The sequence below is a fragment of the Squalius cephalus genome (assembly GCF_949319135.1).
Source record: "Squalius cephalus genome assembly, chromosome: 9".
Taxonomy (NCBI): domain Eukaryota; kingdom Metazoa; phylum Chordata; class Actinopteri; order Cypriniformes; family Leuciscidae; genus Squalius; species Squalius cephalus.
The window spans coordinates 31,968,937-31,994,155 of NC_137130.1; the positions used below are offsets into that span (position 1 = coordinate 31,968,937).

Here is a 25,219-nt window from a genome sequence, read left to right on the forward strand (position 1 = left end):
GTGTTTGATTGGGGTTGGAGCTGAAATCTGCAGGACTGTAGCCCTCCAGGAGCAGGGTTGGTGACACCTGGTCTACAGTATGGTTGGCATCAAGGGTAAAAACAAGAAATGGAGATCTTACAAATCAAGTTTAACTCCCGAAATATGTAAATGTTTAAACTTAAAAAACTTAAACATAGGTTAGTCTTAATTTTTTATGAGAAACTGAAAAAATAATTCAGCATACAGCTTTCCTTAAGTGCCAATAGACTGGACCTTGCATCAGAGAGAACATTTTTTTTTAATAAAAACAGAGCACAAAAAAAAAAAAAAAAAAACCAGATGAACTGAACACTGATATACTGGGAAATGGGGCCATGTCTTTATACTCACATTCCTCTTAAAGATTTGCACTTACTAACACCTGTAGTTTAATGTGCTGGTGTACCTAAACAACAAAACAGAAGGTACAAGTTTTCTTATTGTTTTTTAGCCACTAGTGGGTGGTCTTGGGAACTGTTTTCAGGATAGAAATCAAATTCCAAATATAACAAAGTAAATAAATAAAGTAACAAGAAATTTGCTCAACTCTGAGAACTATAACTACTTTTAAATCTTTTTTTTTTATTGCACAGGGTCTTTAAGGACTGATTATAGGCCAGGCTCTATGAAGCTATCGCTAAAGGTTAGAATGATGGTGTAGCTTTTGCTATGGTGATGTTTCTTAACGGGAAAGCAGTGTTTTGAGAACTTGTCCTTTGTTGGATAGTTTGTTTCCATCCAATTCCATAATGATCTTCTGCAGAACCTCAAAAGTGTACTTGAGCTCCTGGGGGTAGCTCAGGTTTAGCGCGTAGACAAGCCCCAGCAACATCACCACAGCAAAAGCTACATTGCCCAACTCACTCATCACTTCCACCCCCTCCAGGACAATCCCAACATCCGCGGGGTCATCGCCAGGCTCTGCACCTTCTTGTCGAATGACAAAGATTCCAAATACTGTCTCCGCCATGGCCATTTGAGTGCTTTCATCGACATCCTGTGACAAAAACAAATGAACAAGAACAAACATTTTTTTACTGATGTGCATTACATGCATATTTATAGCACACAATCTTTACAGTATTACTGTAAAACAGCTATCACTAACTTAATCCATATTCATAATATAATAATGCAAATGTAATCAAATAACCAATTGACATGAAAATTGTTTCGCTGAGTCTGTGAAATACTTCAACAACTAAGCCATACCAAGGGCCTGTCTGTTGTAACCATGAGTTCAGTGTTAGTTATTCCATTCGAATAAAGGTATATTGTCTTATTAAAGGAAAAAGGAGGAGTTAAAGTATGGTGTGTGTGTGTGTTATTGTCTGAGAGAAAGACAAAGGGAGAGGCTCCCAAACCGGCCCGGTTATTTCCAAAAAGATCAGTAATAAGTTACTTTACCTCAGACATTTGATAAACTGTTTTTTTTTTTTTTCATGTATAGAAGAATTACATGATGAAAAAAAAAAACAGGCCAAATAATTTTTATGTGGTAGTGAGTTTTTATTTAAAGGATAATTCCGGTATTTAGCACTTTGAGTCTCTTTTCTGGTTTGTTATGGATGAACTAGAGTATAATATATATATATATATACAGTGAGGAAAATAAGTATTTGAACACCCTGCTATTTTGCAAGTTCTCCCACTTGGAAATCATGGAGGGGTCTGAAATGGTCATCGTAGGTGCATGTCCACTGTGAGAGACATAATCTAAAAAAAAAAATCCAGAAATCACAATGTATGATTTTTTAACTATTTATTTGTATGATACAGCTGCAAATAAGTATTTGAACACCTGAGAAAATCAATGTTAATATTTGGTACAGTAGCCTTTGTTTGCAATTACAGAGGTCAAACGTTTCCTGTAGTTTTTCACCAGGTTTGCACACACTTCAGGAGGGATTTTGGCCCACTCCTCCACACAGATCTTCTCTAGATCAGTAAGGTTTCTGGGCTGTCGCTGAGAAACACGGAGTTTGTGCTCCCTCCAAAGATTCTCTATTGGGTTTAGGTCTGGAGACTGGCTAGGCCACGCCAGAACCTTGATATGCTTCTTACAGAGCCACTCCTTGGTTATCCTGGCTGTGTGCTTCGGGTCATTGTCATGTTGGAAGACCCAGCCTCGACCCATCTTCAATGCTCTAACTGAGGGAAGGAGGTTGTTCCCCAAAATCTCGCAATACATGGCCCCGGTCATCCTCTCCTTAATACAGTGCAGTCGCCCTGTCCCATGTGCAGAAAAACACCCCCAAAGCATGATGCTACCACCCCCATGCTTCACAGTAGGGATGGTGTTTTTGGGATGGTATTCATCATTCTTCTTCCTCCAAACACGTTTAGTGGAATTATGACCAAAAAGTTCTATTTTGGTCTCATCTGACCACATGACTTTCTCCCATGACTCCTCTGGATCATCCAAATGGTCATTGGCAAACTTAAGACGGGCCTTGACATGTGCTGGTTTAAGCAGGGGAACCTTCCGTGCCATGCATGATTTCAAACCATGACGTCTTAGTGTATTACCAACAGTAACCTTGGGAAACGGTGGTCCCAGCTCTTTTCAGGTCATTGACCAGCTCCTCCCGTGTAGTTCTGGGCTGATTTCTCACCTTTCTTAGGATCATTGAGACCCCACGAGGTGAGATCCTGCATGGAGCCCCAGTCCGAGGGATACTGACAGTCATGTTTAGCTTCTTCCATTTTCTAATGATTGCTCCAACAGTGGACCTTTTTTCACCAAGCTGCTTGGCAATTTCCCCGTAGCCCTTTCCAGCCTTGTGGAGGTGTACAATTTTGTCTCTAGTGTCTTTGGACAGCTCTTTGGTCTTGGCCATGTTAGTAGTTGGATTCTTACTGATTGTATGGGGTGGACAGGTGTCTTTATGCAGCTAACGACCTCAAACAGGTGCATCTAATTTAGGATAATAAATGGAGTGGAGGTGGACATTTTAAAGGCAGACTAACGCCTGGTTCACACCGGACGCCGAAGTGACGCGGAACGGAAAATCACGCGCGGTCCGGCGCCTGCCTGTTCACACCAGACGCGTATTCTCCGCGGCGGTCGACAAGCGCTTCTGCTCAGTTGTTGTTTATTCAGAGCTATTTTTTACATCATGGGTAAGTAAATAACCTCATAAAATGAATACACCATGTTTCTGTAAGCAAGAAGTTTGTACACTTCTTTTATTAATCCGTTGTCGAGACACACACGCAGACAGAGAGAGAATATGGTAGACAGTAGTAGTGTAGATATACCGTTGAAATATACATCCTCTCTTCAAATTTATTAAATCTATTTTGTTGTGTTTTTTCTTTGTTTGGTTTCATCTTTCTAGTCTGTTTAGATACACAAATATGATCGCATTTGTCACTCGCGGTATTTTAATTTGAAAATTGCTTATATTTTGACAATTGACCGGATGTCTCGTGTTTCTTGGTGTGACTTCCTGCCGGAATGGACGCGGATCACTCGCGGTCGCGCAAAAAATAAACCAGACGCCGAAACTGGCGCTTCACGGCGCGGGCCGGCCGCGGCTTGCTGCGGCGCTCCGCGTCTGGTGTGAACGACACCATAGGTTAACATGGGCGCCGATAGGAAGCGGCCTCCGTTCCGCGCCGCTTCCGCGTCGCTTCGGCGTCCGGTGTGAATCAGCCGTAACAGGTCTTTGAGGGTCAGAATTCTAGCTGATAGACAGGTGTTCAAATACTTATTTGCAGCTGTATCATACAAATAAATAGTTAAAAAATCATATATTGTGATTTCTGGATTTCTTTTTTTAGATTATGTCTCTCACAGTGGACATGCACCTACGATGACAATTTCAGACCCCTCCATGATTTCCAAGTGGGAGAACTTGCAAAATAGCAGGGTGTTCAAATACTTATTTTCCTCACTGTATATATATAAAAAAAAAATTTTTTGACTATGGGTCCTGTCTCTACTTTTTGACTCGTTCAGAATCGCCTTTGACCGCTTCAGAGTGGCTGGCTACAAGCATGCACAAACATGTCCTTAAAACAACCCTTAACGTTCGCTTTCAAAACTGTGCAACTCACCAAGTAGTTAGTGGTGTTTGTTGATGATTAAAAACAAATATATCAGCGCAATGTATGATTTGAGTCTGAAGCGCAGTAATATCAACGAGCAATGAGTCCTCCAACAGAAATCAATGGGATTTTACAAAATGCCAAATAAAACATGACAAATTGTATTTCGCTACGCTACTTGTTTTGAAACATCAACGAACATCACTAACCACTCGGTGAGTTGCACAGTTTTGAAAACAAACGTTAAGGGTTGTTTTAAGGACAGGTTTGTGCATGCCTGTAGCCAGCCACTCTGAAGCGGTCAAAGGCAATCCTAAACTAGTCAAAAAGTCGAGACAGGACCCATCGTCAACATTTCTGTGTCCACCACTCTAGTTCATCCAAAACAAACCAGAAAAGAGACTCAAAGTGCTAAATATTGGAATTATCCTTTAAGTCGCCTAATCATTTTCCTTTCACAAACTCACTTAACCATAAATGTAATTGCAACATCCATCATTATTCAATTATTTCCTGTCTCTGTCTGAAAAAGGTGAGGACTTACCAAAATTCGGTGTGTTTATACCCTCCCCCTTATTTAAGTGACCCTCCACAACAGCAAGTGACTTGATTTGGAGTGACAATTGGTAGTAAAGTTGTAGCAGGTAGGGGGCGGTTTGGGATTGTTTTAATGGCCTTATCTTAACCTAATTTTAAATCTAATGGGAACACACAGGAAACCCCATCCACTCCAACTCTGATAATCTCCATAGTGAACACATAAATTAACACACCAGGTATTGCTTTACCAGCTTCTCTGGATCTTCATTAAGGTACACGCAGAGACCTTTGAGGATGCATTCTCTTCTGACTTCAATAGTGTCAGTCTTAATATAAAGATCAGAGAAAAAAACTAAACAAAACACTATGAACACAATTTCAACAAACCAGCAATGTAGGTTTACACACTTAAGAACTTTAAACTAAATTCACAGGAAGTCACAACATAAAAGTGTTTGATAGTATTGTATACAGCTTGGATGCATGTTAATACATCATACATATGGGACGATAAATGATAGTCTGTGGACGATAAAAGGACAGCTTTTGAGTGCTTTATGTCAGACGTGTATAATAGTATACAGTGCCAATGCTTTTTCTGTACTTCAAAACTGCTTTACAACAGATTCCAGAGTTTTATGATTTCAGAGCAGATTTTTCAGGATTAAAGGATGCCCCTCACTCTTAAACAATGACCTCTAATGGGGGAACAGATGTGGTGCTCAAAGTAATTTCTACAATGACCAAGTTTTAAGTGATTGTCACTTTTACATTGGTATCATACCTGGGTTATGGGTGCCATGATGGTCTTCATTTTTCTCTCTTGAACTCCACCTTTCTTGGCATACGCCTTCATCAGGTTTGCAGAGTGAACATCAAGCTCGGAGAAGAACTTTGACTGCAAATGGATCGTTGTGATTCTCTTGAACTCTGCACTCACCTACAAAAAACATAACAAAAAAGGTAGACAAAACTCAGTTACCTTTTTGGTACACATTTGAAATAGCAGTTCTATCTGTTCAAGAAACGTAAATGCATAATACATGTATTTATCTAAATATTAGTTTACTTTGTCAGAAGGCCGTCAAAGGCTGCTATTGCTGGCCTTCAGTTCACTTCAGTTTTGTTCAGTAAATCCTCATCAGTTTGAGTAACCTCAGATTCTGTCAACATGTATTGTGACACATCCAGTGCAGTCATTCACTTACCTCACGCACATTGAAGAGAGCTGGCCACCTCATTTTGAAATCAGCTATCATGGGGGCCTCCACAACTACCTCTTGCCTTCTGAGTGCAAAGGTCTTGTCCATCATTGCCGCCAACTTGTGCTCATTGTTTCTCTTATTTACTTCTGAGAGGACCCTTACGAAAAAAAAGTATACTTCAAGTTCATTTTATGAAGTATACTTGAGTAATGTTCAAGTATATTTTTAAGTATACTTTATGTAGTAAGTATACTAATGTCAATATGTACTAGTAGTAAACTTGTAAGTGTACTATTTTAATACCGCTTGGGACTAAATTGGCCCACTTGAAGTATATAAAAGTATATGTTTAAGTGTACTATAAGTGTAACAGTATTAAACTTTAAGTACACAACTAGTTCATAATTACGTTTCTCATTTGTACTGCAAGTGAACTTATGGGTATACTAGTAGTTCACTATTGTAATACTTGTAGCAACTTTGAAGTATACTCTCAGTAAACTACTAGTTTAGTAGTTTTATACTACAAGTTTACTGAGAATACACTAAAAGAAAACTTTCTAGTATACTTGCGGTATAAAACTACTAAACTAGTAGTTTACTGAGAGTACACTAAAAGAGCAAAAATAATATATAAATGGTAAACTATAAGTATGAAGTTAAGTTCACTTAAAGAAAACTTGTAGTATAAAACTACTAAACTAGTAGTTTTCTTTTAATGTACTCTCAGTAAACTACTAGTTTAGTAGTTTTATACTACAAGTTTACTGAGAATACACTAAAAGAAAACTTTCTAGTATACTTGCGGTATAAAACTACTAAACTAGTAGTTTACTGAGAGTACACTAAAAGAGCAAAAATAATATATAAATGGTAACCTTGCCTTGATCAGATTCAGAACGATGATCAAACACAGGTGGTGGAGTAGATCGAGTCCGACACCCCCACAGCTTCAGTCGTTTTTCCTTCATGGGTTAGGCCTACGCTTCATTTCATTTGGAAACATTAAGCAGTTTTGATTTACAAGCTGTTTAATGTTTGATGATCACATTATTTTACATTTGAGTGAGCAATCTTCTATCACATATCACACGATTCTCAGCTCTATATTTCTTCAAAACCTAACGAAACTTATCAATTCACAAAATTAACGGAATGCATAGCGGATATAAAAAATTGGATGACTCGTAATTTCCTACTTCTAAATTCTGTTTCTAATTATTGGACAAAAAACTTCCTCACGTAATAACCTAGAATACTGTCTAACACTCGATGGCTGCTCTGTTAAGTCTTTGTCGTTGGTTAGTAACCTGGGTGTGCTCTTTGATACCAATCTTTCATTTGAAAGTCACGTGTCTAGTATCTGTAAAACTGCATTTTTCCATCTTAAAAATATATCTAAATTACGTCATATGCTCTCATTGACAAATGCGGAACAATTAGTTCATGCGTTCATGACCTCAAGGCTAGATTATTGTAATGCTCTACTGGGTGGTTGCCCTGCACGCTTAATAAACAAACTACAGCTGGTTCAAAACGCAGCAGCTCGAGTTCTTACCAGAACCAGGAAGTATGACCATATTAGCCCAGTTCTGTCAAAACTGCATTGGCTCCCTATTAAACATCGCATAAATTTTAAAATATTGCTGATTACTTACAAAGCACTAAATGGTTTAGCTCCGCAGTACTTGAGCGAGCTCTTAACGCATTATAGTCCGTCACGTCTATTGCGATCTCAAAATTCCGGCCAGTTGATAATACCTAGAATATCAAAATCGACTGCTGGCGGTAGATCCTTTTCCTATTTAGCACCAAAACTCTGGAACAGTCTTCCTACCATTGTCCGGGAAGCAGACACACTCTGTCAGTTCAAAGCCAGATTAAAGACACATCTCTTTGACCTAGCATTCACATAATACATTATAGACTTCTATAATTTAATGTTAGGCTGCATAGATTAGGTCAGCCGGAACCGGGAACACTTCCCATAAATCCTGATGTACTCGTTACATCATAAGAAGAATGGCATCTACGCTAATTTTAGTGTCTGTGTTTATCCCGAGGTTTTCCTGCAGCCTGTCGGATCCAGGCCGTATCCAGATCTGACGAAGGACCTTCGCCTGGACCGATGACAACGCAGTGCTGAAGTGCCAACTAGTCTCTCCCTATGGAGGATCCCTCTACCACTCTACAGATAAGGCGTTGTTGGGAAAATTCGTTTCGCGTTCCTACCCCAAAGCAACAAAATAAAATAAAATTCTTTATCAAAATTTATAAGGAAAGACAAGTACTTTGTTTAGGCTTGGCTTGTAGGGAATTCCAAACCTGCGTATTTTCAAATGCACATAACTATAGAACCCATTCTAAATGTGCATGTGAACGCCATCAGCGTTTCTCACAGGTTCGCGTTTAAAGTCTGTGTAGAGGGAATTGTGTCGTCTTAGTGGCCCCTAATTTAATAACAAATTATCGTTGAGACGGAAGCAAATCAATCAAAACTAACTTTAGATGGAAAATAACTTAACTCTGCTATAAAGCCAAAACAATATCTGTTACCTTAAATTATCCGCTTATCTCTGTAAAGCTGCTTTGAAACAATCTACGTTGTTAAAAGCGCTATATAAATGAAGATGACTTGACTTGACTTGACATGTTTCAGCTTCTTCTTCTCCTGTGTTTTTGATCCGGAGATTCTGTACTAGAAGATGTGTCATAGCGCCCCATAACGTATACCAGTGAAAACATGGGTAGCTGGGAAATTCAGTCAATGGTGGGGAAAAGTTTAATTAAAGTAAATTCCTATGTACACCAGTGGACTATCCCACACAAAAATTCAGATACGCAGAATTAGAAACATATGTGTTTTATATCAATATTTTAATCAATATTTTAAAACAGTTTCATAAGACTGTATAAAAAAACAATGTAAAAAAAGTATATTTAATAGGCTACTCGATCAAAAGAGTTAACACAACTACAAGCCAAGTATACTTTGAATAATTAAACTTTTTAAGTATATCTCGATCAAAAGATTGAGTACAAGTATAGGCCAAATATACTTGGACTTTTCTCTCAGTATGTCAAGTACACTTAAGTGTAATTAAGTATATTTTTGAGAAGTATATAAAATGTAGACCGAAAGTATGCTTTCTTCTTTTTAGTTGAAAAGTATACTAATAGAACACTTGAATAAACTTATTTTCCATGCTTATTTTATTTGCTCTATAAGCTCTTCCACCCGAAAGTTTGTTACTATATAAAGCTGAACATGTTAGGCTAGTTTATAAGACAGTGTGTAATATTATGTTTTTAAAAAAGTATTTAATAAGCTACTCAATCAAAATAGTAAACACAAGTACAAGCCAAGAATACTTAGAATACTTAATTATACTTTTAAGTATATCTTGATCAACAAGTATAGGCCAAATATACTTACACTTTTCTGTCAGTATAAGTCAAGTATACTTAAGTGGAATTTGAAGTATATTTCTGAGAAGTACATAAAGTATATTTCTGAGAAGTATATAAAAAGTAGACAAAGTATACTCTCTTATTTTTAGTTTAAAATAAGTATACTAATAGCACACTTGAATAAACTTGTTTTTCGTAAGGGGAGTGCCACTCTTATCTCTTCTAGTGTCTCTGCTGTTTCACCGGCCGGATAGGTGGGGCAGTAATTCACTTCGGCTTTTTTCGGCTTCTTTACACCATATGCAGGACTGCATTTGCTCTCAGGTTTGTGTGTTAAGGCATTCACAGTCACTTCAGGGCATCCAAGCCGTCTGAGTTTTTTTCGGTAGTTAGCAAGTTTATACTTCAGGCTTGTCTTCCATCCGCCATACCCAGTCACTGAACCTGGCTCTTTTAAACATGGATGTGTAGTTACCAGAGATTCTGCTACCTCATCAAACTCCCTGTCAGAGAGGTACACTTTGTACTGGACGATCGTTTCAGCTAAGCCATCAAGAACAGCAGATTTAAGTTTAGTATCAGGATTCAACAAAGCTCCAGTTTCTTTAAAAGCAGCATTGGCCCTGTCCAGCTGTAGCTGAGTATCATAAGCAAACCAGGGCATGGGGAAGACAATGGGCCAAGCAGTGGATCTTGAGGAGGTGGACTCAGGAGAAGACAATATGTCTGTATCAAATGAGCTACCAGAAGATGAAAGGGATGAGGAGTCATTCAGAGTGCGGGAGGTGGCAGCAGCTGAGTAGTGAGGGGGCGGGGTGCCACCAGGCTGGGCAGATGCAACCGAGTTAAAGATGACCTTGATGGAGCTTTTGTCCTGGATGTTTGACATTGAGACTAAGTTGGTGAATTCATTCCCAAACTCAACATCCATGAATTGAAGCCTGAAGTCCCCATCTACTCCACATTGTCTCTTAATTTCCTGTATGAGTTCAATGAGAGTCTCTGGCATACCACCTGGAAGGATCAATCTCTGGGAATCGTTTTCTCCAAGAATGATTCTGAGTTTCACTGGAGCAGCCATTTCACGACCGCCTGAATGAGAATAGAGAAAATTAAGTTTAAACAAGGGTAATCTGATTTTAAAACACCAATGAGTACAAAAGTAGGGAATGCCAATGCTGATTTAATATGGCTATGGAAAAATCCTGAAATAAATGAGAAAACTGATTTCATAAAAACAAACTTATTCCCAAACTGTTTCACTTCCATTTTGCATTCAAATGAATGGGCCGTGAATCCCAAATGAATCCCTCTGCTGTTGCTTTGGTCTGAATCTGTACCAATTATGCTCCATTCATTTGAATATATGAAATCAAATTAAAGAGCTGGGAAATAAATGTGGCATTGTGAAGTCACACTTCTCTGAAATAAGAGAGTCCATTGAGATCCATTTAATATTAAAGAAAACAAACCTTATGTTTATGTATCTTTTTAATATCACCAGTCTTAGAGGTCCAACAAAGTAGTCTGCCAAAGGGTAGTCATCGGCCAGTTCACCAAGTTCAATCAGAACAGTTTCTCTGGTAGGATGTACACTCAGCTCAAATGCTCTGAAATGTTCCCTGTACCACCCAGAAAGCCTTCTCACCATGAAACACAGTCTCTCCTGAACAACATAAATCTGAAGAATCTCTCCAAAGTCAGGGAGTCCACTTGTAGAACCATGAGCAACTATCATCCCATTTCTGAAATGTACACCTTTGCTTGACACACACTTGGAAAGGTGAACTTCAGTTGTACCAGGGAAGTTATTTTCAATAGTCTGAGCTATTTCTTGTTTCAAACAATCCAGAGGGACTGTTGAGACGTTTGTAACCTCTAGGGATGTTTCTTCAAAACTGGATGATCTCAAGTGATATGAAATCATGAGCTGATGCTTAGTGGCTAGCGAGAGGGGCACATTTTTAAAGCAATTGGTGTGTCGCACAACCTGCTTAAAAAAAACTGTGTTTGGCCTCAAAACGCATTGTCCAGAGGCACACAAGAGGCCCAAACATCCTTATCAGTTGAGGATAGTGCTCCAAATAATGATGTTTTGGGAGCAGTTGCACACCAGGGAAGAGTTCTTGGTACTTTTGTCTGTGCTCAGAGATTTTGCCCTCAAGATAGGCAATGGACTCTTCTGTGTGTGTTGGAGCAACCACAAGCTCTACAATGTCTTTTAAGTCCAACAGTATTTGCCATGCCATTTCACCCTCAGGCACCAGGTGCCCAATTATGAATGGGAGTAGTCTTATTAGAGCCCAATTTTCATGGGCGTTTCCACCTATTGTTGCCCTAGTTGAAAAGGTGTGTGAGATCACATGTGGCCTATTTATCTTGTCGGCCCACTTGTAAGGGAAGTGCAGGATGGATTCGTTGAGGGTTTGAAGACTGAAATACTTCTTGGATATAAGTAATGCCAAACACTGTGCAAGCTCCACTGGGACTATGCCCTCAAACAGATCATGCATAATATCTGGAGGATAGCCTGTGTGAACGCTGAAGTGGGCAAGCGGTTTGGTGATAACACAATGTCTTTTCACCCCGAAACAGCTTGTACCATTCTCCTGAGCTGAGGTCACATGAGAGTCATGGAGTTCTTTTGTCCTAAGGGTGAATGCACCTGATTTTGCCTCTTTTGTTTGGATGTCTGTTTTTGTTCCTGTGCAAAATCGGCAGATATACCCACTAGAAAAGCTCTCATTAAAACCTGCAATACTGTGAGCCCCCAAGTTATCTGCCGCAACAACCTGAATCGTACCTTTAACAAATCTGCCAAGTAATGGAATGAAAACTCCGTCTTGCTCCAGAGTTTTCATGTCTTGAAGAAGAGGATGTAAGACACGGTCATAACCATACTTATTTACATCATCAGTTTTACACAACAATGCCAAGTAAATTGATGATAGTGATGAATATGAGCGCGGAGGCAAATTACTCAGAGTCCAGTAGATTCCACAAAGCTTATGTTTCCTGCGAGAAGTACCCAGAGGATTGCAAACCTCAAAATCATCTACGTATAAACGTAACAATATCGTCATCTCATCCCCTGACAGAAAAAATGTTTTGCTGGAAGTGTGAACCATCCTGAGGAGATTTGTAAGTGTGGTGTTCACCACTCGCCATTTTACTCTGCTGTGCTCTGTGGTTTTCATCTACCCTGTCCACAACATCTTTCTTAAAGAGTTGCTGCAAAGACTTCAGTACAGGAACATACTGAAAACTTCTGTTTTCTTTGGCATCAAGAACATATTCAATGGGTTCTACAACGTTAAAGCTTTCTTGATAATACTTGTTGCGGAGATAAGTTGAGCTTAGGGGACCACCCTTCTCTATGGCTTTGAGCAATGGATTAGAAGTGCAGAGAGCAGTTGCTACTTCTGTTACCGCAGACCTATCAGTTGTGGGACTATGTTTCTGAAATACCCCTTAAAGAATGTCAATGGAGAGGGGTAATGTTGCTAAACTTAAGTAGTGCAGTTCCTCTAAGAACTTTTTTTGCCTGGGACATGTGTAAAATGCTCTAACTTAAGGCAAGTTATTGGTTACATCTACATCACTATTTGAACATGCACTGTCTGCTTCAACTGCAGAGTCATCTTGATTGCCTGCATCTTCCTCAGGATTATAAGAGGATTCTTGTGAAACTGTAGTGTTTCTAACTACATCTGGCTTGAAATCTTTCAATGTATGTCGACTGTGTTTCCTGTTCTTGTGAGAGTGAAATGTTCCGTATACATTTGTTTGAAAATTACAACCCCCAAACATACAAGGAACAGTTTCATTACTCTTAAAGGTGCCGTAGAATGGATTATTTTATTATTTTATAATGTTTCCTGGGGTGCCCTTATAATGTTAGTATGTTTTTTAGATCAAAATTTGTTATAATTTAGAAATAAAAGGCATATTTCCTAGCCTGATTTCATTCCCTGGTTTGAACACTCAGTTTGAGGGGGCGTGTCTGCTGTGAGACTTCAGTGTTGTTGCCCTCTGCTGTGATTGGCTGACATGCTTGCATATGAAATATCTGGCATTACATGTAGAGCTATCTGGAAAACTTTTACTATTACAGCTTTTATACGTTTTTACTATTACAGCTATCGGGATTAACGAATCATGAGAAGTTTTTTAAGTATTTAGATCTATTCCCATCACATAAAAGGTTGCAGTGATGAGCATTGAGCAGATGACAGCCTGTTGATAGCGTGAATGAAGATCTTATCACTGCAACGCGATTTACTGATGCATAAACAGTGTTGAACGACTTTGAGAGAAAGATTATCTGTCTGAACTTGAACAATTACACATCAGAAATTCACATAATCCACACTGGTTCTTCAGAGGCTCGGATGAAGGAGCTAAAAAAATATTTTTGTGTTCATTTGTACATCCAAACACTGAGCAACTGCCATCGTTCGCTCGTTTGCAAGCCACGATGTCTCTCGAGGAAAAAACAATATCGCGCTGGATCTAGATAACACAGTGTAAATTATCGTTAATAAAATCACTACTTACCGCTTGCGGGAATATAACGTTAGTTGAAATTGCCCCCTTCGTCCGTTTGAGACGCCGAGAGAAGCCTGGGTGCTTGATATTGTTCCAGGTTAGAAAAACAGTCCGTGGTGAAATGGACAGAGCAACTAACAACTTCGAATTAAACTGTAGCGGTATCCGATTATAGATAGATTATAGATAGATCTGCCATTTTCCCTATGATCCTCCTCCTGCTTGTTTCTTCACCTGCAGAACTTCTGATGATTCGGCTGTGCAGTTCCGCCTGGCATTGAACATGGGCTGGCATATGCAAATTTTTGGAGGCGTACATATTAATGATCCCAACTGTTGCGTCACAGTCGGTGTTATGTGGAGATTCGCCTGTTTTTCAGGGGTGTTTTTCAAAAACGAGATTTAAATAAGAAAGAGAAAACTATGGTGTTTGAGACTCACTGTATGTCATGTCCATATACTGAACTCTTGTTATTTAACTATGCCAAGATAAATTCAATTTCACATTCTAGGGCACCTTTAAAATGAGTGCCAATGTGTGAAAAATAATCCTTCTCTGTAGGAAGATCACTACAAGTGCACAAATGACAACTATATGTTGACAATTCCTGTAGCTCCTGGGTGTTTTGTTTAGGATGGACTCTACTTAAATGAATGCGCAAAGCATTCCATGTCTTAAAAGTACATGGGCAGTTTATGTGTGGCCATGGGTAACGTAGCATATGCTGAAGTCTAAAATGTTTTAGTAGGTCATATCTACCAGACAGAGATAGACTACATGCCTTACACTTCCACATCCCACCCCCACCCCAATAGAAAAAAAAAAAAAAACTAAACAAACTGGGCAAATACAGGTTTAGCTGGACCCTAGCATCATAATCATGCCAACATTGGAATCAGTCAGTAAGACAAATTCACTGTTTTAGGCCAAAAATATTCAGGTCTGGCAAAACTTACAAGCACAAATCACAAACTTGATGATGGCCGATGACCCCCTTCACCAGTACTCCAGTATGGTTGGATGGCAGATAAGCGACTTTCTGAAAGAGATCCGATAAATTTACAACCATTAAAATATTTAATTTACAACCATTAAAATATTTATGGTTAAATATTATTTGCATCAATTTAAAATCAACGCCATACATAAAATGTAACCTATTTATCATAACAAAATTTAAATTTGATGTGATTTTCACCAAACCTGGTTTTCCCTTAAATTAGGCAGCATATATTAATCAAAGTCAGACTATTTTCTTTACTTTAGGCAAAAATGCTGAGTAGAATAACATAACTCCTTGAGTTCTGGTCACTTTTAAAAGCTAAGAAGGAAAAGAGTATTATTCCATGGTATTCAAACCAATTATCTAGCCATTCCAGGGTCAAAATTAAGGAAAATATACATATACTCACCTAGTAAAATTAGAATAACTAGAATCAAGTTACAGTAGTCAATTTTGCAAATGTATTTCTTTTCATATTGGTTGGTTGACAGAATAAATTTTATAACCTAGGTAAACGTAAGCATTTTCACATCAGCACAAGCATCATACTGTTTGAGACCCCTTGAGACTATAACTTTATATATTTTTGCGGACATTTCGACTGCCTTTACCGGGGCTCTAAGAGCGAGTTACCGGTTAACATGCATGTTTTAGTGGACATTGTGAGCACATTTAACGGAGCTCTGACAGCGACTCGCGGCAATATTTTCAGCGCATGCCAGGCATGTGACACTGTGAGCACATTTACCTGGGCTTTGAGAGCGACGCATCTGCCGTAATTCATCAGACGCCAAGCATGTTTTACCAGACTTTCCACTAACCGTAACCACATAGTTTGTGCCTAAAATTAACCACTTTTTAATCCAAACAACATACAATAATGTGTTGGACACCTAGCATATGGCAGGCAAAACGTGGCGCAAATGGTAGAGAAACACCTTGATTAAAGGATAACTCCGGTATTTAACACTTTGAGTCTCTTTTCTGGTTTGTTTTGGATGAACTAGAGTGGTGGACTCGACCTGTCTCGACTTTTTGACTAGTTTAGGATCGCCTTTGACCGCTTCAGAGTGGCTGGCTACGGGCATGCACAAACATGTCCTTAAAACAACCCTTAACGTTCGTTTTCAAAACTGTGCAACTCACCGAGTGGTTAGTGGTGTTCGTTGATGATCCAAAACAAGTAGCGTAGCGAAATACAGTTTCTGTCGTATTTTATTTGGCATTTTGTAAAATCCCATTGATTTCTGTTGGAGGACTCAATCATTGCTCGTTGATATTACTGCGCTTCAGACTCAAATATCGAGCGGAAGTTTATACGCGGGTGTGAGGTATCTGAAAAAATAGTTCCTCTATAGCAAATAACACGGATTGAAATCATACATTGCGCCGATATATTTGTTTTTTATAATCAACGAACACCACTAACCACTCAGTGAGTTGCACAGTTTTGAAAACGACCGTTAAGGGTTGTTTTAAGGACATGTTCGTGCATGCCCGTAGCCATGGCAGCCACTCTGACGCGGTCAAAGGCGATTCTAAACGAGTCAAAAAGTCGAGACAGGACCCATCGTCAAAATTTCTGTGTCCACCACTCTAGTTCATCCATAACAAACCAGAAAAGAGACTCAAAGTGCTAAATACCGGAATTATCCTTTAACTGCGAGCCAACTATCGTCACGTTAGCTAACATGAATATGCCAGCATGACATTAACGGCCTGAGTACAAAAATAACAAACAAGCATGACCAAATATTGTTGAAAATGATGGACAGTCTGCTGATGACTTTATACACATCGTTTTGTAGATGGATGAAAACAGATTTTATCTTACCTTTTCCAAATGAACTCCAGGCACGCCAGGCAAGTTCAAATCTCGTTATTTTCCTGGGCACGCGGTTTGTCGTCTCGTGTGATCTCGCTAGTCCATCTTCGGTGCAAGATCAGTCTGACTATATTGAATCACGTTATCTCAACAAGACTGAATTTAACAAATGCTAATTTGTTGCATTTTATGCTTATACTACATGATGTTATCACGTTCACCTTTGAAACATGAAATTATTTTGTTAAAATTACACGTTACGCTTTTTTAAATGTAATAACCAGCTAATTTCCTTTTTTTGAGTGTATATGTGAAAATATCATTGAATGTAGGAACATTTTAGCAGAAGTAATTGTAATTGATGGTCTGATTTGTTTAAAGTTATGTAAATTAAATTTGATTCTGTTCGCCGTAAGTTTGATGTGTTTTTTGAATGAAAGTGTTGGGTCCAGTGTTACCCCGAGGTGCATGAACTCTTCTACAAGTTCCACTCCCCCCAGGAACACATTGGACCGCTCCAGTTTTATTATTTTTTTTAAGAAAATCACAGTAACAGTGTTCTTTTTGTTCAATAGTAGGCAGGATTTAAGCAGCCAATGCTGAATATTCTCCAGTGCTGATGTAAGAATGGATGATGCTTCCATGTGTGCTTTTAGCAGGTGTAAAAATAACCGCATCAGCAGCATACATTTGGAAATGGACTTTTTGACAAATGTTTGGCATATCATTTATATATACAGAGAACAGTACTGGTCCCAAAATAGAGCCTTGTGGGACTCCTGCTGAACATTCAAGGTAAGACGACATAGTGCCACCAACACTCACAGCTTGTCTTCTATTGGACAAGTAAGATTGAAACCAAACTAGCGCATCTTCTGCAAAGTTGAAGTGAGTCATTTTAGACAGAAGGGCTCGATGATCTACTGTATCGAACGCCTTCTTTAAATCCAAAAAGACTGCACCAACACATGTGGTTTTATCAAGCGAGGATTTCACTGTTTCTATGAAGACACAGTTTGCAGTCTCTGTGGAGTGGTACTGGCGAAACCCAAATTGCATGGGGTGCAGGAGAGAATGGCCATGACTGAGGTGTTTATTCAGCAGCTTGGCGATCCACTTTTCTGCAACCTTAGATACAACAGGGAGGATGCTGATGGGGCAATAATTTGAAATGTTTGTTTTGTCTCCTGATTTAAAAATTGGTGAGACTATAGCCACCTTCCATCCTGATGGAACAACTGCCATTTTAATTGATAGATGTATCAGATGTGTTAGCAGGCATACCAGCACGTCTTTGTGTATTTAAAAAAAATGTGTATCAAGGTCATACGCATCTTTGGCCTTTGATGGTTTCATGGACTTAATAATGTTAGCCACTTCCAGATCAGTTATTTGCGCTAACCTGAAAACCGGCTGTCCAGGATTAATAGGCCCACGAGCTATCTATGAGGAACTAAACATTTGTGTTATTTCATTGACAGAATTAATAAAGAAATTATTGAATTCAGTTGCTAATTCTTTTGGATTATTTAGCAGCTCGTTGTTAACTTTTATTTCCAATCTATCATTGTCCATTTTATTTTGCTTTCCAATTAGTTTATTGATATTTTGCCATATTATTTTGCCATTTCCATTTGCACTTGTAATGACATCCAAGAAAAAATTTTGCCTTGGCTTTACGTAAGGTATGAGTTGTTTTATTTCTCATGAAAGTAAATCTTTGCCTATCAATGGTAAGACCAGATTTTAAAAACACTGAGTAAGATGTCTCTTTCTTTCATAAGTATTTTGCAGTGATTATTCAACCAGGGTAGATGATTTCCCCTTTTTTTACCTTTTCCTCTTTTAATAAAAGGTTCCATAACATCTGTAATTTTAGCGTTAAATACCTGGGAGTTGGTTTTAATATCATTATCAGAAAATAATCCAGACCAATTTACTTCATTTAGAGTAATATCAAGATTTTGATGTAGATGTTTTGGAATAAAATTGTTATGGTTATTAAATGTAGATGAATTAAATCGCTTTTTACTTAATTTTAGGGAGAAAAATACAATATTATGATCAGAAAGCCCTGTAATGAGATTGTATGTTTTACTAATCCTCTCAGTGTGGTTTGTGAATAACAGATCTATTAGAGTTTCCGAATGGTTTGTTATTCTGGTTGGTGTTTTTATCACTTGTGTTAAATTAAAATAATCAGTAATTTGTTTAAGAGTTGTTCGTTCCCTCTTTATATTCCAGTTAATATTAAAATCACCCATTAAAATAATTTCCTTGGTTTTATCACAGTGTTTAAGGAGAAGTTTAAGTTGTTCATAAAAATCATTTTTTGCAGTGGGCTTTCTATATATACACACTATAACAAAAGACATTGTTGCAGAAAGTGATATGTCAACACCTACACATTCCAAAACAATTTCACTTGGCCATTCAATCATTGTGCACTTTAAAGTATTTCTAACATACATTATTACTCCCCCACCCCTCCCATTATTTCTGTCCTTTCTAAATACATTATACCCAGGCATATTTACAACAGCCTCAGGGGAAGAATGGGTTAACCACGTCTCTGAAAGTCCTAAAAAGTCAATATTGGAACTGCACAGCAGATGTTCCAGTTGTTCACGTTTTGGTTTCATACTGCGTATATTTAAGTGTCCGCCAAATAGTCCCTTTACTTTTGATAACGGATCCCAAACTACCCTTGCCTGATTTAATGTGCGAAATATTTTGTTGGTTCTGTGCCGTTTGAAGACTGGATTCCTGTGTTTTATTGGAAAAGTCTGTTGATTAACATTGCAAAAGTCAGCAACAGTTGTTTGTGTTAGCGGAGTCACACGCTCACCAGTGCACACTCCTGCCGCGTCCCTCCTGCAGTGCTGCCTCTTCGGTGAGTTCGCCGCCACTGGCACGATCCCCGCCGAGCCCATGGAGAGTCCCAACCCAGCAAAGCCAGCACTGCGCCCCACACACGGCGAAACAGCCCCTCCAAGGCCACCCACATCCCCGCACGCCGCACCATCAGCCAAACGACACGCCCGCGCCGAACCAGGAAGAGGCGCCGGCAGGGCCACGATCACGCAACAGCCCAAGACGCGGGAACTCCACAGGGCCCACAGCCCCCAGAGGTGGGTCAAACAGGCGATTTGACAGTGACCAGATGGTAGTGTATTGAGGGCCACTATTTGTTGGCACTGTTGTTTCTTCTGTAGCGCAAATGGTGTTGACCGCTGGTGTTGGGCCTGGATTAACTTCGATGTCTCCAGCCAAAAGTAGCACAATCACCAATTGAGTAGAAATCACATTAATGTTGTTTGATGGAGATCTCTCACACGCCTTAGATGAAGTTTTAGGAGGAACATTATTGAGGAATTTGGAATATAGAAGGTGATAGCTCTTGTTGGTTTGTGTGTACACGCAGTTTTGACAACAATGCTTGACAGACACAATTAATAGTGTTCAAATATACAAAATTATTATCCAACTTGTAAAAGGCGTCCAGATGGCTGCATTAGATAGTCTGGGGGTTTTAGAAGAAAGCGCACAGCTCCTGCCAAACTGTGCATGCCCCCAGCCGCCATTTTTCTGATTTATAATTCACATATAAACATTCATCAACGCTCACATCTGTAATGGTAAACGGAAGCTCAAGCATTTTAACTTCACGTGCAAGAACAAATGAGGTTTATTCTCGTGTGTTACCAAATCCACCAAAGGAGGGAGAGCATTTTCACATTTAGCTCCAAAACTCTGGAATAGTCTTCCAGATACTGTTCGTTGCTCAGACTCGCTCTCCCAGTTTAAAACTAGATTAAAGACGCATCTCTTCAACCAGGCATTCATATAATACTTTTAATCTTACAGTTAAATCCGACCTCTAGTTCATAAACGCCAGAAGAGAACTGGCCCCCGACTGAGCCTGGGTTCTCCCAAGGTTTTTTTTTTTTCTCCATTAGGTCACCTGATGGAGTTTTTCGGTTCCTTGCCACTGTTGCCTTTGGCTTGCTCATTTGGGGATATTTGGGGATATTTAATTTAATTAATCAATCAACGACACTATAGATCAGCATTACCAAACGTGGACGTTCCACTAGAAACAAACATTGATGTATTGTTTTAATTTAATACTGTGAAGCTGCTTTGATACAACCTACGTTGTGAAAAGCCCTATATAAATAAACTTGACTTGACTTGACTTGACTTGTTATGCAGCACGTTTGAGTTTCAGCAAGAACCAATGAGGTTTGTTGTTGCGTATGGTTGAGCTTCTGTTTATGTTTGGTGATCAATGTTTATATGAGAATAAAAGCCTAAATTCAATCTGTTCATTATATTAAGTGATCTCTTCAGAAAACCTTGACTGATATGGATACGTTTTACAATCTCTTTATTTATTTATTTTTAAGCGTCAAAGTGATAGTTGTGTAGCTGCCAATGGAGGGACAGAAATTGCTCAGATTTCATTAAAAATATCTTTACTTGTGTTTCAAAAATGAATGAAAGCCTAACGGGTTTGGTACAACATGAGGGTGAGTAAATGATGACAGAATTTAAATTTTTGGGTGAACAATCCCATTAACTAATATTAACTAACAATGAGCGACACATTTGTTACAGACTATATTAATCCTTGTAAATTTTAGTTAATAAAAATACAACTGTTCATTGTTAGTTCGTGTCAGTTCAGGTTCATTAAATAATATTTACAAATACAACTTTTGATTTTAATAATATATTAGTGTGGCCGTTCAACTTTAAGTCAGGGAATAAGACACAGCCATAACATCTAAAGAAAAGAAAAGGTTCTTTTATTCCTGACTGAGCCTCAAATGAGACACAGCATTAAGGTCTTATTTGTTCGAGGAGAGAGAAGCTGGCATATAAAAAATAACAAAACTGTCCAATTGACTACAATGAGTGCAGAAAATGTAGTAGCAAAAGTCTTACAAAACAAACAAATAAAATGGCTATATCACATTGATAATCTCAGAAATAAATAAAGGGTGTGCAAAAAACAACGGTAGTGGCCTGTATGTGCCTAATGAAAGAAATAAAACACAGCATATATGAGAAATACGCTCATTTCACCACATGAATACATTACAATTCACAGTTTAACCCCTTTTGTTCAAATCAATCAGTAATTAGACTCAATGAAATAGTATACAGTTGAAGGATACAAATATTCTTCCTAACTTATACATAAACACTTTAGGAGAATAAAATGAGCAAAACTCACTGTTTGAGACTCTGAATCACACAGAAAAGCTCACGTGGTAGCACTTAGGTAAAGTTGGTTTTATATTCGCACATTCGCACTTTTTTGCTTAAAAACTGTCTCAATAACAAGCGCAATAAAGAACATTTTTGAAAAATAAAAGCAGCTACATGATCTTTAGGACAAAGATGGTGAACTACAACACTCTCCACAATCGATCAAAATGGGCAAATATTGTTTTAATGGCATACAAAGTTGTGAATGTTCACTGAATGTCCAATGTGTGTGGTAAAGAAGATAGGGACCGTCTAAAAAGTTATATTTTTTTCCATTGTGTGCAAACAGACAACTACATTTTTGCAAAGTACAGATGTACCAGCAAATATTTCTCACATTATGTGTTCTAATGCTATTGATTGTACTTTAGCAACAATAAAAAGTGCATTATAATGATTGTATTTAGGAAACCTGTCTCACTGTACATAATGTACATAATAATATTTTTAGAATAAAATTACATTAATTCGCCAAAGGGATTTTTTTACTATCCGAAGGTTGTAGCATGTTCCTAGTGACCAGACTGACTTACTACAGGTGAAATTTTGACAAAAACTCCCTTACTGTACGTTAGGGCTGAACGATACATCGAATTTTCATCGTCATCGTGATATGAACTCGCGCGATGAACACATTGCAACAGACAGCCTGACACGATGAATAATGCCTGGTTCAGATTGCAAGATTTTTGTGTCTGTTACGATAGTCACGGTGTCAGATTACACGATTTTGACTCCTAAAATCTTGTGTCGTGGACAAGAAACATGTCAGACTACACGTTGCTTTCCGACCAGTCATCGCGTGCCGTCACATGCACACATTCACTCGCAAACATTCACTTGCACGCACGCACACACTCGCTCGCGCACACACACACTGTCCCTCGCTCACTCACTCACTTCACTGTCCCTCGCTCGCTCACTCGCGCACACACACACACTCGCTCACTGGCACACACACACACTCGCTCACTGGCGCGCGCACACACACTCACTGTTGCTCGCACTCTCGCTCACATACTCAACCCGTCGTGGAGGACCGTTAAAAAATTAAACATGCTAGTCTTTCTGTCGTGAAGCATCGCAGACGCGACGTAGGTTGTCGCCCACATACGAGATGAAACGATCGAATCTTGCGTCCCGACGCCCGTTGCCGTTTACGAATCCCCACGACACCCTACATCAAACGGATCGTGCCAAAACCGCACTAAAATCGTGTAATCTGAACCAGGCTGGTAATAAACGTTTGACCTAACACGCAAAGAACCTATTAAAGCACTAAGACATGGGAACAGTATAGCTAACATTCACATTTGAATATTTATCGCAAGTCATATCGTCATCGCAATATTAAACAATGTTATCACACATCGCAGCTTTTCCTCATATCGTGCAGCCCTACTGTACGTACAGTTGACAAATATGTTTTTTTAAAAAATACTGTAAATCACCCTAAGTATTTTTTCTTGTTCCAAAGGCTGTAGTGTTTCCTACAGACCAGACTGACTTACTACAGGTGAAAATTTGACAATACCTCCCTTACGGTACAATTATCAAATATGTTTATGTAATGTTTATTCCACTCATTATGGTGATCACAATCAATTTCTTACAATAAGACTCTGCCCATTACAGTAGTGGCCATTTTGAAAAGTACAGTGTTCAATTTTTTGTGCTACTCATTCAAATGTTTACGAAAATTGGCTCAGATGATCTTTGGACCGAGCCACACAGAAGTGACTGAACAGATTTTAGATTTTTGCTACCGTTCCCGATATATTTTTCTCCAAATTTGACCTGTATTTGTTGCCTTATGGTAGTTAGCTTAGCATGCTAATTGGTTAGCATGAACCATGAACCATTCCGGTTTTGGGTTTGAATCCTGTGTGGCACATTCCCAGATCGCAAGAGGTATTGTGGCCTTAAGTGGTGGAAAAGTTGCTTCTGTTCCAGACATGGTGTCTATATGTGAACGAACTCAATAAATACAACATGCAGCAAATTTATACAAAAATTATTCATTTTGAATTGCTTCTCACTTGAACTATTGGACCTTCTTCATCTTGCCAAAACTGCAACTTCCCAGTGGCGCAATGATATGAGTGACAGGTATCTGACCCAGAGATAATGGGTTCGAGCCCTACGTGGCATGATTTTAAAAAATTGTGTGTAATGTTGTGTAATGTCGATTCCTTTATTATTCAACGTTGTACTAATCTTTCTTCCTCTTGGATTAATGTATGTCTTGTTCATTCTACGTTCATTCTCATCTGAACTTCTGTTCATTTTGAGTTCATTTTCACCTATACTTATAAACCAGCTCTTTTTTCTTCAATTTCTGCTGTTTTTACTATTCCTGCTCTTGCTGCTGCTTCAGGGGCTTGGCCCCGTATCGCTGCTTGCAGCTATATTTCCACTTGTTCCTTAACCTGTAACCAAGAATACTAACACACACACACAGACACAGTTTCTTCAAGATTGGATTTGGTGAGGAGGAGATTCTTCTCAAAACATTAAGATAACATGTTCTTTCTCTCAAGGAGAGGATACTTTAAATATAACTGTAAAGTAAAGACTTTAACTAAGAAATGGTCTCTCAACTATAGGTTTCAATGACTCCTGAGACCATTGCTATCAGGGTAGCCTAGAAAAGCAGATGGATGTAGTGACACCTGTTAAAGAAGTCCATATTTCATCTCTGGAAGCCAGGCTAAATGAGCAAGCACTGTTACTGCATTCCTGGCATGGGCCAGACCCTTCAGTTACACCTCAGACATCAAATACAGACATTTAAAGGATACATGAAATAACATTTTCGATAATCACACTGGTAATTTCTATAACAAAGTAAAATCTCATAAGCCTAGAGAAGTCATTCAACTCATTTGATATTTAGAAGGAAAACTATTGATTAATACCTTGATTATAATCACTCATTAGATATACATTGAATACAGTGTGTTCCAGAATCCACTTCTTCAGGACTTAACTTGAATCATTACAATAAGGGTGTTGCTGATTTATAACGTTGAAAATATGATTAACCTAAAATATCTGCATTTTTTTTAATCAATGAAAGAATTGTGTTGTACAAGGAACAGCAGTTCTAATACATACTTTTACCTAATACATTTGTCAAAGTTAATTGAGTAGAGTGATCACTAAGAACATACTATAACCATTGGAACATGAAAAAAGGAGAAATTACAGTATTTTTTTAATAATAATATGTTTGTACTATACTTACAGTAAGGGAGGTATTGTCAAAATTCCACCTGTAGTAAGTCAGTGTGGTCACTAGGAAAGCACTACACCCTTTGGAACATGAAAAAATA

The 25,219-nt window shown here is 38.6% G+C and overlaps 1 protein-coding gene across 1 annotated transcript; it reads right to left on the bottom strand.

The window, feature by feature from the left end:
* Window positions 1-684: 684 nt before the first annotated feature.
* LOC307164912 (uncharacterized protein) lies at window positions 685-5,919 on the bottom strand. The gene is made up of 4 exons (XM_079882129.1): window positions 5,823-5,919; window positions 5,399-5,554; window positions 4,848-4,940; window positions 685-1,018 (listed from the first exon to the last, which is right to left on the bottom strand). Exons 1-4 carry the CDS (start codon window positions 5,871-5,873, stop codon window positions 704-706), a joined length of 615 nt encoding a protein of 204 aa, XP_079738255.1. The 5' UTR covers window positions 5,874-5,919; the 3' UTR covers window positions 685-703.
* Between the last annotated feature and the right edge of the window lie 19,300 nt (window positions 5,920-25,219).